At 43.7% G+C, this 12,834-nt stretch overlaps 1 protein-coding gene across 1 annotated transcript in view; it reads left to right on the top strand.

The window, feature by feature from the left end:
* ATP1A1 (ATPase Na+/K+ transporting subunit alpha 1) overlaps nucleotides 1-12,015 on the top strand; it is a 32,558-nt gene extending 20,543 nt beyond the window's left edge. Inside the window, exons 13-23 of the mRNA XM_007948679.2 lie at nucleotides 1,772-1,947; nucleotides 3,305-3,441; nucleotides 4,390-4,540; nucleotides 5,687-5,855; nucleotides 6,005-6,159; nucleotides 6,537-6,660; nucleotides 8,005-8,150; nucleotides 8,270-8,400; nucleotides 8,713-8,814; nucleotides 11,453-11,544; nucleotides 11,987-12,015. Of these exons, the coding sequence (XP_007946870.1) occupies nucleotides 1,772-1,947; nucleotides 3,305-3,441; nucleotides 4,390-4,540; nucleotides 5,687-5,855; nucleotides 6,005-6,159; nucleotides 6,537-6,660; nucleotides 8,005-8,150; nucleotides 8,270-8,400; nucleotides 8,713-8,814; nucleotides 11,453-11,544; nucleotides 11,987-12,015 (1,412 nt within the window). The remainder of the gene's footprint in view (nucleotides 1-1,771; nucleotides 1,948-3,304; nucleotides 3,442-4,389; nucleotides 4,541-5,686; nucleotides 5,856-6,004; nucleotides 6,160-6,536; nucleotides 6,661-8,004; nucleotides 8,151-8,269; nucleotides 8,401-8,712; nucleotides 8,815-11,452; nucleotides 11,545-11,986) is intronic.
* The last annotated feature ends 819 nt before the right edge of the window (nucleotides 12,016-12,834 follow it).

Here is a 12,834-nt window from a genome sequence, read left to right as displayed (position 1 = left end):
GTCATCTAATCTAATGTTGAGAGATACCGCCTTGGAAAACCCAAGGAGGGGTCTCTATGAGTTGGAACCGACTCGATGGCAGAGAGTTCGGTTTTTTTTTTGGTTAGTCTATTAGACAATCACAAATTAGCACATTAATTCCCATGTCCTGTTTACCTTCCTATAAGCCTTTCTTCAGGGAGCCCTGCGGTCCAGTGGTTAAAACGCTTGGCTCTGCTAATCAAAAGGTCAGCAGTTGAAACCTACACAGTGATCCATGGGAGAAAGATGTGGCAGTCAACTTCCATAAAGATTACTGCCCTATTGGGCAGTTCTGCTCTGTCCTATAGGGTCACTGAGTTGGAATTGACTCCATGGCAATGGGTCGTAAGCCTTTCTGGGGCAGGTGTCCTCCTTCTATTGTGCCTCCTTGTGGTTTGTAAACAATAAGTGTTGGAGACTTTGCAAAGTCCCCATGGTTTGCTTCTGAGTTGTATTTAGACTTTTGGTCAATTCTGTTTGTTTTTATGTTTGCTGAGGGAAAGGGAATTTTATTCTCTAACACAAGTTACTATGGCTGTAATCTGTAAACTTATTTATTAACAAGTTAAAAATGTTTTTTCTTAGTTTTCATCTAGAATAAAATTGTTTACTGGCTATCATCTATAGAGGAGTTGTGAAATTACATGGAAATTTATCCCATCAGCTTAGCTTGTAAGTTAGCCTAATGGTTAACTTTCAATCTAGGATACCATCTATCCTGAAATCCACTGAGGTGTGAGAAATTGATTCTCCCATTTTATAACATAATCGGGAAAGTAGCATTGATTGTATCTGTAGAAAATTGATTTTTTGTTGTTGTTATGTGCTGTCAAGTGATTTCAACATTATTTATGTAAATTTTCCTAGCCTCCTTAACTTAGATGACCTAGAACTGATTACCTGGTCTTCTGGCTTCCCACCCGCACCCTTCAGCGCCAGGTGTTTTTGCAGCAAAGATAATTATCTCCATAAGTGGTTTTGTTTTTCCTATCACCAGGACTCCAAAGTAGAAATAGTTTCTCTTCTTTCAACTTACACATTACCTTATGCTACTTTTTAGGGCAGTTGTGTCTTGAGTATCTTGATTCTTAAGTTAACTGCAATACTGGATGATAAACGTCTTGGGCAGACATCTATCCTCAGAGTACTAGCACATACTTCACATAGGTGCTTGGTAATGTATGTTGGTTAAATGAAGAGGTGAGCAGAGATGCTGGCCTGTTTTCCAGATAGGGACGCTGAGACACATAACATGATTGGCCCCCCATGTAACTTACTGGGAGCACTGGTGGCATAGTGCCAAAGGCATTTGACTGCTAACCAGAAGGCTAGAAGTTCAAACCCACCAGCCACTTCTTGGAAAGAAGACTGAGCAATCTGCTTCCATAGAGGTACCACCTTGGAAACCCAAGGAGTGGTCACTATGAGTCAGATTTGACTTGACGGCAGTGATTTTTTTTAGTAACCTTTTGGCAGTGGACCAATCTAGAACCCTGATCTGATGCCACAGAATTACCATCATTCAGTCTTCACATTAAACAATTTCTGTTTCTTTATGTTTTAATGATGGCTTCTGTATGTTTTTTCTTTCCCCGCTTCAATGAGTATCATTTGTAAATGTTAGAACCTTCACTGTGTTGCAAAACTAAACTGTAAAACATAATTCCAGTAACAGGTAGACAAGATGGACAGGCTGTTGCCATTAGCCCCAGTACTGAAAAACCTCACAGACTACCTGCCCTCCTTGCAGGTTTCTGTCACCTTTTCCTGCCAGATGAACAGTTTCCTGAAGGGTTCCAGTTTGACACTGATGATGTGAATTTCCCCGTGGATAACCTCTGCTTTGTTGGGCTCATCTCTATGATTGATCCTCCTCGAGCCGCTGTTCCTGATGCTGTGGGCAAATGCAGAAGTGCTGGAATTAAGGTAGTGCCTCACCCGCTGCTGTACTGGCTGTAGTCTTTACAGTCTGGGCACCTTCACTAGTGAATGTGACCACGAGCTGAAGTGCCGGGTGCACAGCTGGCTTTCTTGTCTGGAATACTGATTTCTCATCTAGTTTTAGTTGTCAACAGAAAAGACCATATAGTGTTAAATACTTATGTAAACAGTAGGTGAGGGATATAAAACAAAGCAAAAACGTAAGCACATTTAAAAGAGGGAAGCACTTGATACATTTTTAAGTTTTGAAATATATTCTGAGTTATTGCACTTCAAGTGAATGGCATGTTCTGTGTTTTTAGTTAACATCTTTTCTTTGGTTATTAAGTAAAAGGTTTGGGTACTCCTTGTTCTTACCTTTTAAGTGGGTGTACTGATACAATGTGGTTTGTTTAGTCTCCCCTTCTATGGAGTTTTTGATTTGTTTTCACTTTTTCATTTTTATAAATAATACTGCCCCGATAAAGCTTTGTTTAAGTTATTCCCGAACTACTTTCTTTTTCTTTTGTATTTTAATTGTACTCTGGGTGAAAGTTTACAGAGCATATTTGTTTTCCATTCAACATTTTATTCACATTATGTTTCAAAACATTGGTTGGAATCCCCTCAATGTAACAGCACTTTCCCCACTTCCTCCCTGGGTTCTTGTTTCCATTCCTCCTCCTTTCCTGCCCCTTCCTGCCTTCTGAGTTTTGTTTTTAGGCAGATGCTACCTGTTTGGTCTCACGTGGTAGCGTGCACATTCTTCCCTGGTGTCATTATTCTCTTTGAAGGCATGTTTTGTCATTTGGCTGAAAGTTGATCCCTGGGGTGGGTTCGGTTCTAAGCACCATGGTCTTGGGGATTCTGCTAGTCTCTATAAGACCAGTACTTCTGGTCTAATTATTTTATTTAGGGTATGTTCTTCTAAGTATACCATTTGTTCAAAAAGAGCAGTAATTGTTTTATAATTCATGTAACATTGCTCACCTCAAAACTTGGGCCAATTCAGTAGTACTAACCAGCTATATGGGGTACCTGGATTCCAAAGACCCACCAGCATCAGATTTTTAAAATCATTGTTTGATGATTTTAGTAAATTTGAGTGTTTTTTTGTGACCATATAAAAGGAAAAATAGATGGTGCGTCCCATGTGATTGTGCACCAAGATAGACTCTGGGTATTGACTTTGTTTTCTGTCCATGAACATGTGTGCTTACGTTTTTGGCTAGTTAGTATGTATCAGCTTTATACTTGCATCCTGTTCAAGCTGAATCATCCTTGATGTCTTAAAATATCAGACTTATTAAGGTCTCTTTGTTTGGCAGTTGCACTTAGTAAATTGTCCCGTATCTTGTTACAGGTCATCATGGTTACAGGAGATCACCCGATCACAGCTAAAGCCATTGCCAAAGGTGTGGGCATCATCTCAGAGGGCAATGAAACTGTAGAAGACATTGCTGCTCGCCTCAACATCCCGGTTAGCCAGGTGAACCCCAGGTATGGCAGGAATCCCAAATCATAGTTGCCTTGAATATGTCAAATACTGTTAGTTTGAAATCTTTAGCTTGGTTGTACCATTGGTTTGCTTCCAGGCTTGCTCTGAGCAGGGAACACACCTACACATCCAGAAAGCAATCTTATAGTACGTTGAGAAGCTTTTAAGTAAGATAAATCATAATAACCAACACTTAAAAAACCAAAATCAAACTCACTGCCATCAAGTCAGTTCTGACCCACAGCAAACCCCCAGTGGGTTTCCAAGGCTGTGTAAATCTTTACGGAAGTATATTGCTCCATCTTCTTGCTGCAGAGTAGCTGGTAGGTTTGAACCACTGACTTTCTGATTAGCCATATGCCTTACTCACTACGCCACCAACACCACTTAGGTGGTACTTATTGTTCTAGCATTTGGTATATTGATCTATTAAGGTACATATTCTCCCTTTCCAGAACAGGGAAGCTGAGGATAAGGGAAGTTCAGAGCATTTTAGAAGTGGTGGAATCCTGTAATGGCTTCCGATTCATGCTGTTAAGTACTGAACTATGGTGCCTGGCATGTAGCACCTTGTCCATTTCCAGGTCCACATTAGAAAAATAAAATGAGGAAAGGATAGTTGTCCAGGTACCTCAGGCCATAACAGGAAACCAGTTTTGGTCCTTTATCAGCTTTACTACTTTCTAAAACTTGGTCTGTTATTTCAGTGTGTTCTTTTATAAAGATGGGGAGGAAACATGACAGACAGGCCTGCCTTGAACGAGATAATATACCTAGAAAAAGGTTTGTTACCTGGATAATACTGCACAGATAATAGCTTTGACATGATAGGGAAAATTCCTCCTGCCTTTGTTTATGAAGTATTCTGCATGCTACAACTCAGCATCCCCTCTGTTGGTGATGAGCATTGGGCTGATGAAATCATTGATGACTTTCTCTCCATGTTCTAGAGATGCCAAGGCCTGTGTGGTCCATGGAAGTGACTTGAAAGACATGACCTCCGAGCAGCTGGATGACATACTGAAACACCACACCGAGATTGTGTTTGCCAGAACCTCCCCTCAGCAGAAGCTCATCATTGTAGAAGGCTGCCAGAGACAGGTCAGAGGCCGCCAGGGAGTTCAGATGGCTCAGCCACTTTCGACCCCAGTGATCAGAGTTATGGTGAAAATAGAGCAGCAGTGAGGGAAACACCACCCAATTTTTACTTTTTGCAGGGTGAGGGGTGGGGGCATGGCTCTGCCCATATGCCAATAAAAACTGACTTCCTCCTAGGAGTAGTGATAAGATTGACTTGTTATGGTTTGGTAGACAACAAAGCACTTTATAATACAAGTCTCCACTGTGGCTCAGTAGCATAGTGCCTAAGGCACTTGACTGCTAACCAGAAGGCTGGCAGTTCAAACCCACCAGCCACTCCTTGGAAGGAAGACTGGGCAATCTACTTCCGTAGTGATACTTCCTCAGCAACCCAGGGAGGGGTCGCTCTGAGTTGGGGCCGACTCGATGGCACATAACAACAACTGTGGCTCAAGAGTTTGAGCCCTCAAGAATAGAATAACAATTCTGTCCTCTAGAACAGCAATATACCCACTGCCACTGAGTTGATTCTGACTCATAGCAACCCCCATAGGGTTTCCAAGGTAAAGAGACTGCCTCATCTTTGTCCTGTGGAACAGCTGGTGGGTTTGAACTGCTGACCGTTTGGTTAGCAGCCCAATGTCTTAACCACAGCACCACCAGAGCTCCTATAAGGGTAGCAATTGTTGTTGTTGTTATGTGCCGTGGAGTCGGATCCAACTCATACCAAACCCTCCTTGGATTTCTGAGGCAGTGTCACTACGGAAGTAGATTGCCCAACCTTCCTTCCGAGGAGTGGCTGGGGTTTGAACCACCAGCCTTCTGGTTACCAGTCAAATGCCTTAGGCACTGAGTGGTATTGGGTCCTAAATTTTGCACTGGAGATGTGAATGGCCAATGGAAACCCTTATGCATAAAGGAATGAGATTTTTCCAGTGACCCATTCACCAAGTCAGTCATTACTTTGAGCAGTCCTTGTGAGTGATGGGAGAAAATGTTTGGTGTCACCTTTAAGTTTTGTTTTATGGCAAGAGATGTGTGGGTTCTGAGATTTCATGTAGGCCCAGTGGGGAAGCAGCAGTCTGAAGGGAGGAGAGGAGCACATTCACTTACTTCCATCCCTGAACTAAACGACTTTTACTACCCCGGCTCCCTTTCTCTGGGCAGGGTGCTATCGTGGCTGTAACTGGTGATGGTGTAAATGATTCTCCAGCTTTGAAGAAAGCAGACATTGGGGTTGCTATGGGGATTGCTGGCTCAGATGTATCTAAGCAGGCTGCTGACATGATTCTTTTGGATGACAACTTCGCCTCAATTGTGACTGGAGTAGAGGAAGGTGAGAACGATGTATTTAAGGTGTTCACTAAAAATTTATCCAGATGCTGCTCATCAATACCTATTTCTGTTTACTGACTGAATATGCTAAATTACTAGAGGGCCTGTCATTTTACTATACAGTGAAAAAAAATTCTCTTGCTTCCATAGGTCGTCTCATCTTTGATAACTTGAAGAAATCCATAGCTTACACCCTAACCAGTAACATTCCAGAGATCACCCCCTTCCTGATATTTATTATTGCAAACATTCCACTACCACTGGGAACTGTCACCATCCTCTGCATAGACTTGGGCACTGACATGGTAAGTGAATGTCTCGGCTTCCACACAGCAAATAGTGGGAATGGTTGGCCACGGCCTCACACGCTGGCATTAGTACTCACTGCTCTGTTACTGGGATATATGTGGCCTGCGTTATGAAAAGAAATTCCCAGGGACAATGTCCAACATGTGTCCCAACTACAGCATCACATTCTTCAAGGCATCAGTCAAAACCTACTTACCAGATGGGAACCATCATCCCCTTTTGTACAGTTTGTTTTCTCTTTAAGGACCTGTCTTATGGTAGAAAAAACAGGTTTTTTCTAAAAGGGTGAGCAAAGATTTTATCACAAAGCTTCACAATCTCGGTGTCTGTGTTTCTGGTGACTTTTAAATCCCTTCTTGATCCCCTCCTCCAGGTACCTGCTATCTCTCTGGCTTATGAGCAAGCTGAGAGCGACATCATGAAGAGACAGCCAAGAAATCCCAAAACAGACAAACTTGTGAATGAGCGGCTGATCAGTATGGCGTACGGACAGATTGGTAAGCTGTGGCATCTTACGGAATTGAGCAGGAAGCTGGGAGATTGAAATCTGTGGTAATGGTATCTGCTTCAGACTGTCTGAGATCGATTTCTGAGACTTCAGATCTCAAGTGAGCCATAACATAGGGTGAGACTAGGCTTCTCTTCTATGTGAGGAGAAATCTTTCGCTGTTTGCCTAGTTACTTTTTTGTGGAAATGGCACTTCTTTTGACTCAGCACCTTGAGACTGGGCTCAGTTCCTCTCAGAATTTAGGTAAGATGTCCTTCCTCGGAGAGCCTTCGGAACCATCGTTTATAGAGCCTGTCCTCTCAGTCTGGCGTCCTTCTCATGAATTGCATATATTAACTAGATAAGTGTTTTCTGGAGATATACAGGATCTCACTAGTTTGGATATAGTTAGGTTTTAAAGAGATTCTGTGAGTTTGATGGTTTGGCCAGTAAGTCACACTAACAAACAGTGACCCCACACGCCACTTAGCCTTAGTGCTTGATTTTTGAGTCGAGTATGGTCTGTTAACAGGTAGTCTAGGTGGTAGGCAATCACACAATGCATTTTTTTCTGAGTTCCCTGGCTAGTCTCCTTGGAGAGAGCTAGTGATGCCACCCTGAGAAGCTTGTTCCTCTGGATCGAAGATTTGCATCACTTTGAACTTGGGCAAAATGGAACAATTTTTAGCACGTGGAAATTACACTAAAAATTGATTCTTCCTGTGCAGTTAACAAATGGATTGACTGATAGTCCACCATGACATCCTTTCAGGAAACCTGAGTTTGAAAGGAAGGCTTGGGTCCAGAGCATAGAATGAAATTCTGCCCTGAGTAGTTTAGGGTAGTGTGATTGGATTAGAGTCTGGGAGAAAAGAATCCTAAAAGTGGGGAAGGGGGGAGGAGGGTTGGGTTGGGAGTTGTCACATTTGTCATTTCCATGATGTCATCCCTTCCACTGATACCATCCCTAAAGTAATCAAAATTTCCATGATGGCTGGTAAAATGGCAGTGTGTAAAAAAAAAAAAAAAAATTGAAAGCTGGAAAGAAATCATAATTTTTCAGAATTTAGAAGTAGAAAAACTGAATCCCTGCTCCCCTCACCACCTAGGATATACCCTAATAGAAGCAGGTGATCAAGGGATAGAAGTAGGTGTTTAAGGGCAAGGTCAGTGTGTCTTCTCCTTTCAGATTCTAAAAAGTGGAGAGGGTACTGACACCAGAGCTGTCCCTAAGGGCTACTCAGTGACTGGGCAACTCTCTCATGTACCTCTATTAACTAGGGGTAGAGCCCTTTTCGCCTACCCATAGGCCTACTGCAGGGACCAGATAAAGTTGTTTCTCTACCTTTTTAGGTATGATCCAGGCTCTGGGAGGCTTCTTCACTTACTTTGTGATTCTGGCTGAGAATGGCTTCCTTCCTACTCACCTGCTGGGCATCCGAGTGGACTGGGATGACCGCTGGATCAATGACGTGGAGGACAGCTACGGGCAGCAGTGGGTGAGTAAGGGCCTCTTGCTTGCACAGCGCTGGAGCTCCACAAGCCCTGGAGGACTGTGGCCATGCTGCCACCAGCCACATGGGCAGAGTGGGTCATGTGTGTACCTTTTGGGTTTCAGACCTATGAGCAGAGGAAAATTGTGGAGTTCACCTGCCACACTGCCTTCTTTGTCAGCATCGTGGTGGTGCAGTGGGCTGACTTGGTCATCTGTAAGACCAGGAGGAATTCTGTCTTCCAGCAGGGAATGAAGTGAGTAATGGGGACATGTCACTGGTCCTGGCTCAAAGAAGGGATTTGGTGGTTTTAAACTCTTGCAGAAAATCCAGCACCTGACACTGACTGCACAGTGTTTGGAATCTTAAGTTTGGGAGCAATTTAGGAAACAAAATGTCATTTTCTAGGTTGTCTCATCTGACCTTTAAGGGCCTAAGTACAACTAACATACAGAGACATTGGCCTGCCATTTAGTGCATAGCATTAGAAGATACACTTATCAATTTGGATGTCACTGTTCTCTATTTGCATTTTGTAAGCTTTCTTTTTGTAATCTCTTAATTTTAGGAACAAGATCTTAATATTTGGCCTCTTTGAAGAGACTGCCCTTGCTGCTTTCCTTTCTTACTGCCCTGGCATGGGTGTAGCCCTGAGGATGTATCCCCTCAAGTAAGTTGAGCTTATGATGGCTCCAAAAAGTGTGATGTGCTATATGTGGCTTTTACCTCCTATCATGCATTAATAGCTATTATTTTCAGAGCATTGACGATGGTGTGCAAGAATTCTTATGGGTGTAAAAGTTAGGAAAGCTTGACTTTTAGAGTAAACCAGACTAGAACATCCAGAGATAGCTATGATACCAGCCAAAGGCTTAAGATTTGGTCTAAGATGGGGCCAAGACAGACTCTGGTACCTTGTGGGGAGGGGGATTTGCTCTGCTAACTGCTTTAAGCTACTTAGATCCTCCACAACCATAGCCACATTGTCACTATAGGTCAAGCCAGGGGTGTTCTAAGGCTTGGGGACCTGGGTTCAAAACTTGAACTGTGTGTCCTGTGTGAAGCCGTCCCCTTTTTTGGGTTTCTGAACCTTCTGTTCAAAGGAGAAAAGTTGGAGAAACACATCTGATGATAGAGGAAGCAGATCACTGGTCTTCGGTTAGAACCAGACTGAGCCTAAACACAGTCAGTGACTTTGTCATCTCAGCTGGCTGAATGCCTTCACCTCCTTCCACTCATGTCATCTCTAAAGTCATTGAAACCTGTTGGCCTGTCATTGTCCACCTATTAGATGTGTGCAGATGTAGCCTGATATTCAGGGTCTTTTCCTGTGTTGTCCTATCCTGGTTTTTTTTTTTTTTTTTTTGGTATTTCATTTATTTTAAGTTTTATTAAGGTTTGAGTGAAAGTTTACAGAGCAAATTCATTTTTCTGTACAGCAGTGCATACACATTTTGTTTTATGACATGGACTGCCATTCGTTACAATGTAACAGCTCTCTTCCCACTTCTTGCCGGTAGTTTCCTCTTTCCTGTGTCCTTCCCTCCCATTCACTGCCCCCGCCCAGCTGTCTCCTTGTGCAAACACTGCCCTTCTGTTCTCCCACAATTGATCACTCTAAGGAGTATATCTAACCTCATATAAATGTTTACCCTATATGTCTGTCTGTTGTTTGGCTGGAAGCCACAGGGTGAGTTCAGTTCCAGACCCGAAGGGTAGCTAGGGGCTGTAGTCTTTGGGGTCTCACCAGCCTCTATCAGACCGGTAAACTGGTCTCTTTTTTTTATATGATTTTGTTAACCTGTCTTTCTTTCCTTCTCTTGTGCCCATCCAATTCAGTATTCTCTTCCTGGGCTACTTTGGTTAGGATGCTCCCTCCCACTCATCAACCCTGAGTCCTTCAGGGCTGGTTTCCCTGCACTTGTCCCCATGTGTTCTTGCCCTCCTGGACCTGTGCAGTTAAAACTTCTTCTTTAGCATGACTTGTTATTTGTCATTTCTGCTTCCCACTACATTCTAATCTTTAAGGCACGGGCTACATTGTCTTTTTTTTGTCTTCATAGACCCAGCACCCTGCACAGAGCTGGCATGCAGTAGGGGCAACCCAGGTCCAAGTTAAATTTCATCATCTTGGGCCAGTGTTTATCAGAAGGTGGCTAGGAGAAGTCACAGACTTTCCAAGGAGCTGACATGGAAAAATCACACTAATATAGGGCAGTACTTCAGTTTTCTGGGTCCTTTGGTCTTTTGCTGTGACTAGGGAACTTGTTCTTGTCAAATTCCACTCAACTTGAAAGGTGGTCTGGTTATTCTGGGGGCTGAATCAGCTGAAGCCTTCTTCTAGTTATTGTGAAATTAGGACAGGGAGAAGGGGAGGGGATCTCCAGAGTCTGCCCAGGGACAACCTTCCTCACAAGTTTACTGTGGAAAACTAGTTGTCAGGAAAGCACTAGTCCTGCCAGCAGGGCTGCCCAGAGCCTCCAGATCAGGAACTCTGAGATGGCAGCCTCTGGACTCCTGAAGGCCTTTGGGATCTCTGGGGCTCAGCATTTTTCATTCCCCTTCTAGGACTCCAAACACAGCTGACTTTCCCAAATTCCACTGTCAAGAGACCAAATTTAGAGATGGGTAAACTGGTTTTGACCCACACTGGCAGTTCTTTATCTTCAAATGTCAGGACATTAGACAAATGGACTCAAGAACTTCTTTTAAACATCCTTTGAAATGGGGAGAAAGAACGTATCCAGTTACTCTGCAGTTGTCAGCACTTCTCACTCTACAGATTGATTCTGTTGTTGTTGTTTGGTGCTGTTGAGTCATCTCCAACTCACAGTGACCGTATGTACAGCAAAATGAAACATTGCCCAGTCCTGTGCCAGCCCCACGATCTTTGCTATTACCTGAGCCCATCATTGTAGCCACTGTGTCAGTCTGTCTTGAGGGTTTTCCCCCTTTTCGTTGACCCTCCACTTTACCAAGCATGATAGCCTTCTCCAGGGGATGGTCCCTTATGACAACATGATCAAAGTAGGTGATTCTTAGGAAAACCAAACTAAAGATGGGTATGGGTTACTGGTGAAGTCTGCTGGCTGGTTTCTCTGCTTCTTTAGACCCTGGCCACATGAAGCAGCAATCTGTTTTTGGGGCATTTTTACTTGTTCTAGTGAATGACTCGGGAGTTGGCTATGATCGTGCCTGGCTTCTTGCAGGCTGATGATTTCATTGTCACTGTGGTGATAATGCGATTTCCCTTTCTTCCTTTGAATGGTGTTCTGTGTACATGAATTGGTGCCTCATTCTATTTCCAGACCTACCTGGTGGTTCTGTGCCTTCCCCTACTCTCTTCTCATCTTTGTATATGATGAAGTCAGAAAACTCATCATTAGGCGAAGCCCTGGTGGTAAGTACAGGCATTTTAACTTTGGAGGAGGGATGTTGCTGGGAAGTAGTTTGGTTGGCTTTTGTTATGTTTCCCTTAAGTGTCTGGCTCCCTCAGTGGTGAGTTTGATCAGTGAGGGCCATTGAGCACAGTGGGCTGCTGTCAACTAACTATTTTCACAGTCACATTTTCTGACTGGAGATCACAGTGAAGGTTGGAGAACCCATGATATTTTAGACTTAAAAAACATCAACTAGCTATGATGTAGCAAAAATGGTGTCAGAAAGCTTAACCATCTTTCCAGGTGATAAATTTAAGTAACTAACAACATTTAAGGGAATAAAAATGAGGTTCCCTCTTGAAGGCCTGGTTATTCTTAGGTGGGTTCTCACCACTTTGTTCCTCTGTAATACTGGAACTGGGAGTTTGGGAGTCTGACTGCAGGGTGCCTTTGTCTCCTCAGGCTGGGTAGAGAAGGAAACCTACTACTAGTCCCCCGTCCTGCACGCCGTGGAGCATCGTGCCACACACTCTGCATCCATCACCCTCCCACCCCACTTTGTCTACTTCAGTCTTGGAATTCGGAACTCTACCCTGGTAGGAAAGCACCGAAGCATGTGGGGGAAACAAGACGTCCCGGAATGAAGCATGTAGCTATATGGGGGGAGGGGGGAGGGCTGCCTGAAAAACAAACATCTGTGGGAATGACAGCGGGGAAGGTTTTTATGTGCCTTTTTTGTTTTTGTAAAAAAGGAAAACCTGGAAAGACTGAAAGAATACATTTTATATCTGGATTTTTACAAATAAAGATGGCTATTATAATGGAATTGTTCTTGTGCCCATATCACTTCTTTGGAACATGTGTCTGTGGGATTTAGAGCTGTAGTTCCCAACATGTGGGTCCCCTAACCAGCAGCAGCAGCAGTTGTTATTATTATGTGCCGTCGTCAAGTCGGACCCGACTCCTAGCGACCCCTCTTTGGGTTTCCGAGGCAGTATCACTATGGAAATAGATTGCCCAACCTTCCTTCCAGGGAGTGGCTGGTGGGTTTGAACCGCCAGCCTTCTGGTTAGCAGTCAAGTGCCTTAGGTACTACGCTACCAGAGCTCCTGCAGTAGCAGCAGCCCCTGGGAATTTTTTAGAAAGGCAGCCCTCTACCCACCCTGCAACCCACTGCCATCAAGTTGATTTCGACTTATGGTGACTCCCGTTGGGTTTCCAAGGCAGTAAATCTTTATGGAAGTAGAGTGCCCTGTCTTCCTTCCACAGAGTGTCACCAACCTTCTGATTAGTACGTTAGGCACTGTGCC

This window comes from Orycteropus afer, unplaced genomic scaffold, assembly GCF_000298275.1.
Source record: "Orycteropus afer afer isolate SDZICR_OR568_19922 unplaced genomic scaffold, OryAfe1.0 scaffold00010, whole genome shotgun sequence".
In the NCBI taxonomy this organism is placed as follows: domain Eukaryota; kingdom Metazoa; phylum Chordata; class Mammalia; order Tubulidentata; family Orycteropodidae; genus Orycteropus; species Orycteropus afer.
The sequence above is the reverse complement of the archived record's forward strand: the minus strand, read 5'-3'. Positions and strand labels throughout refer to the sequence as shown.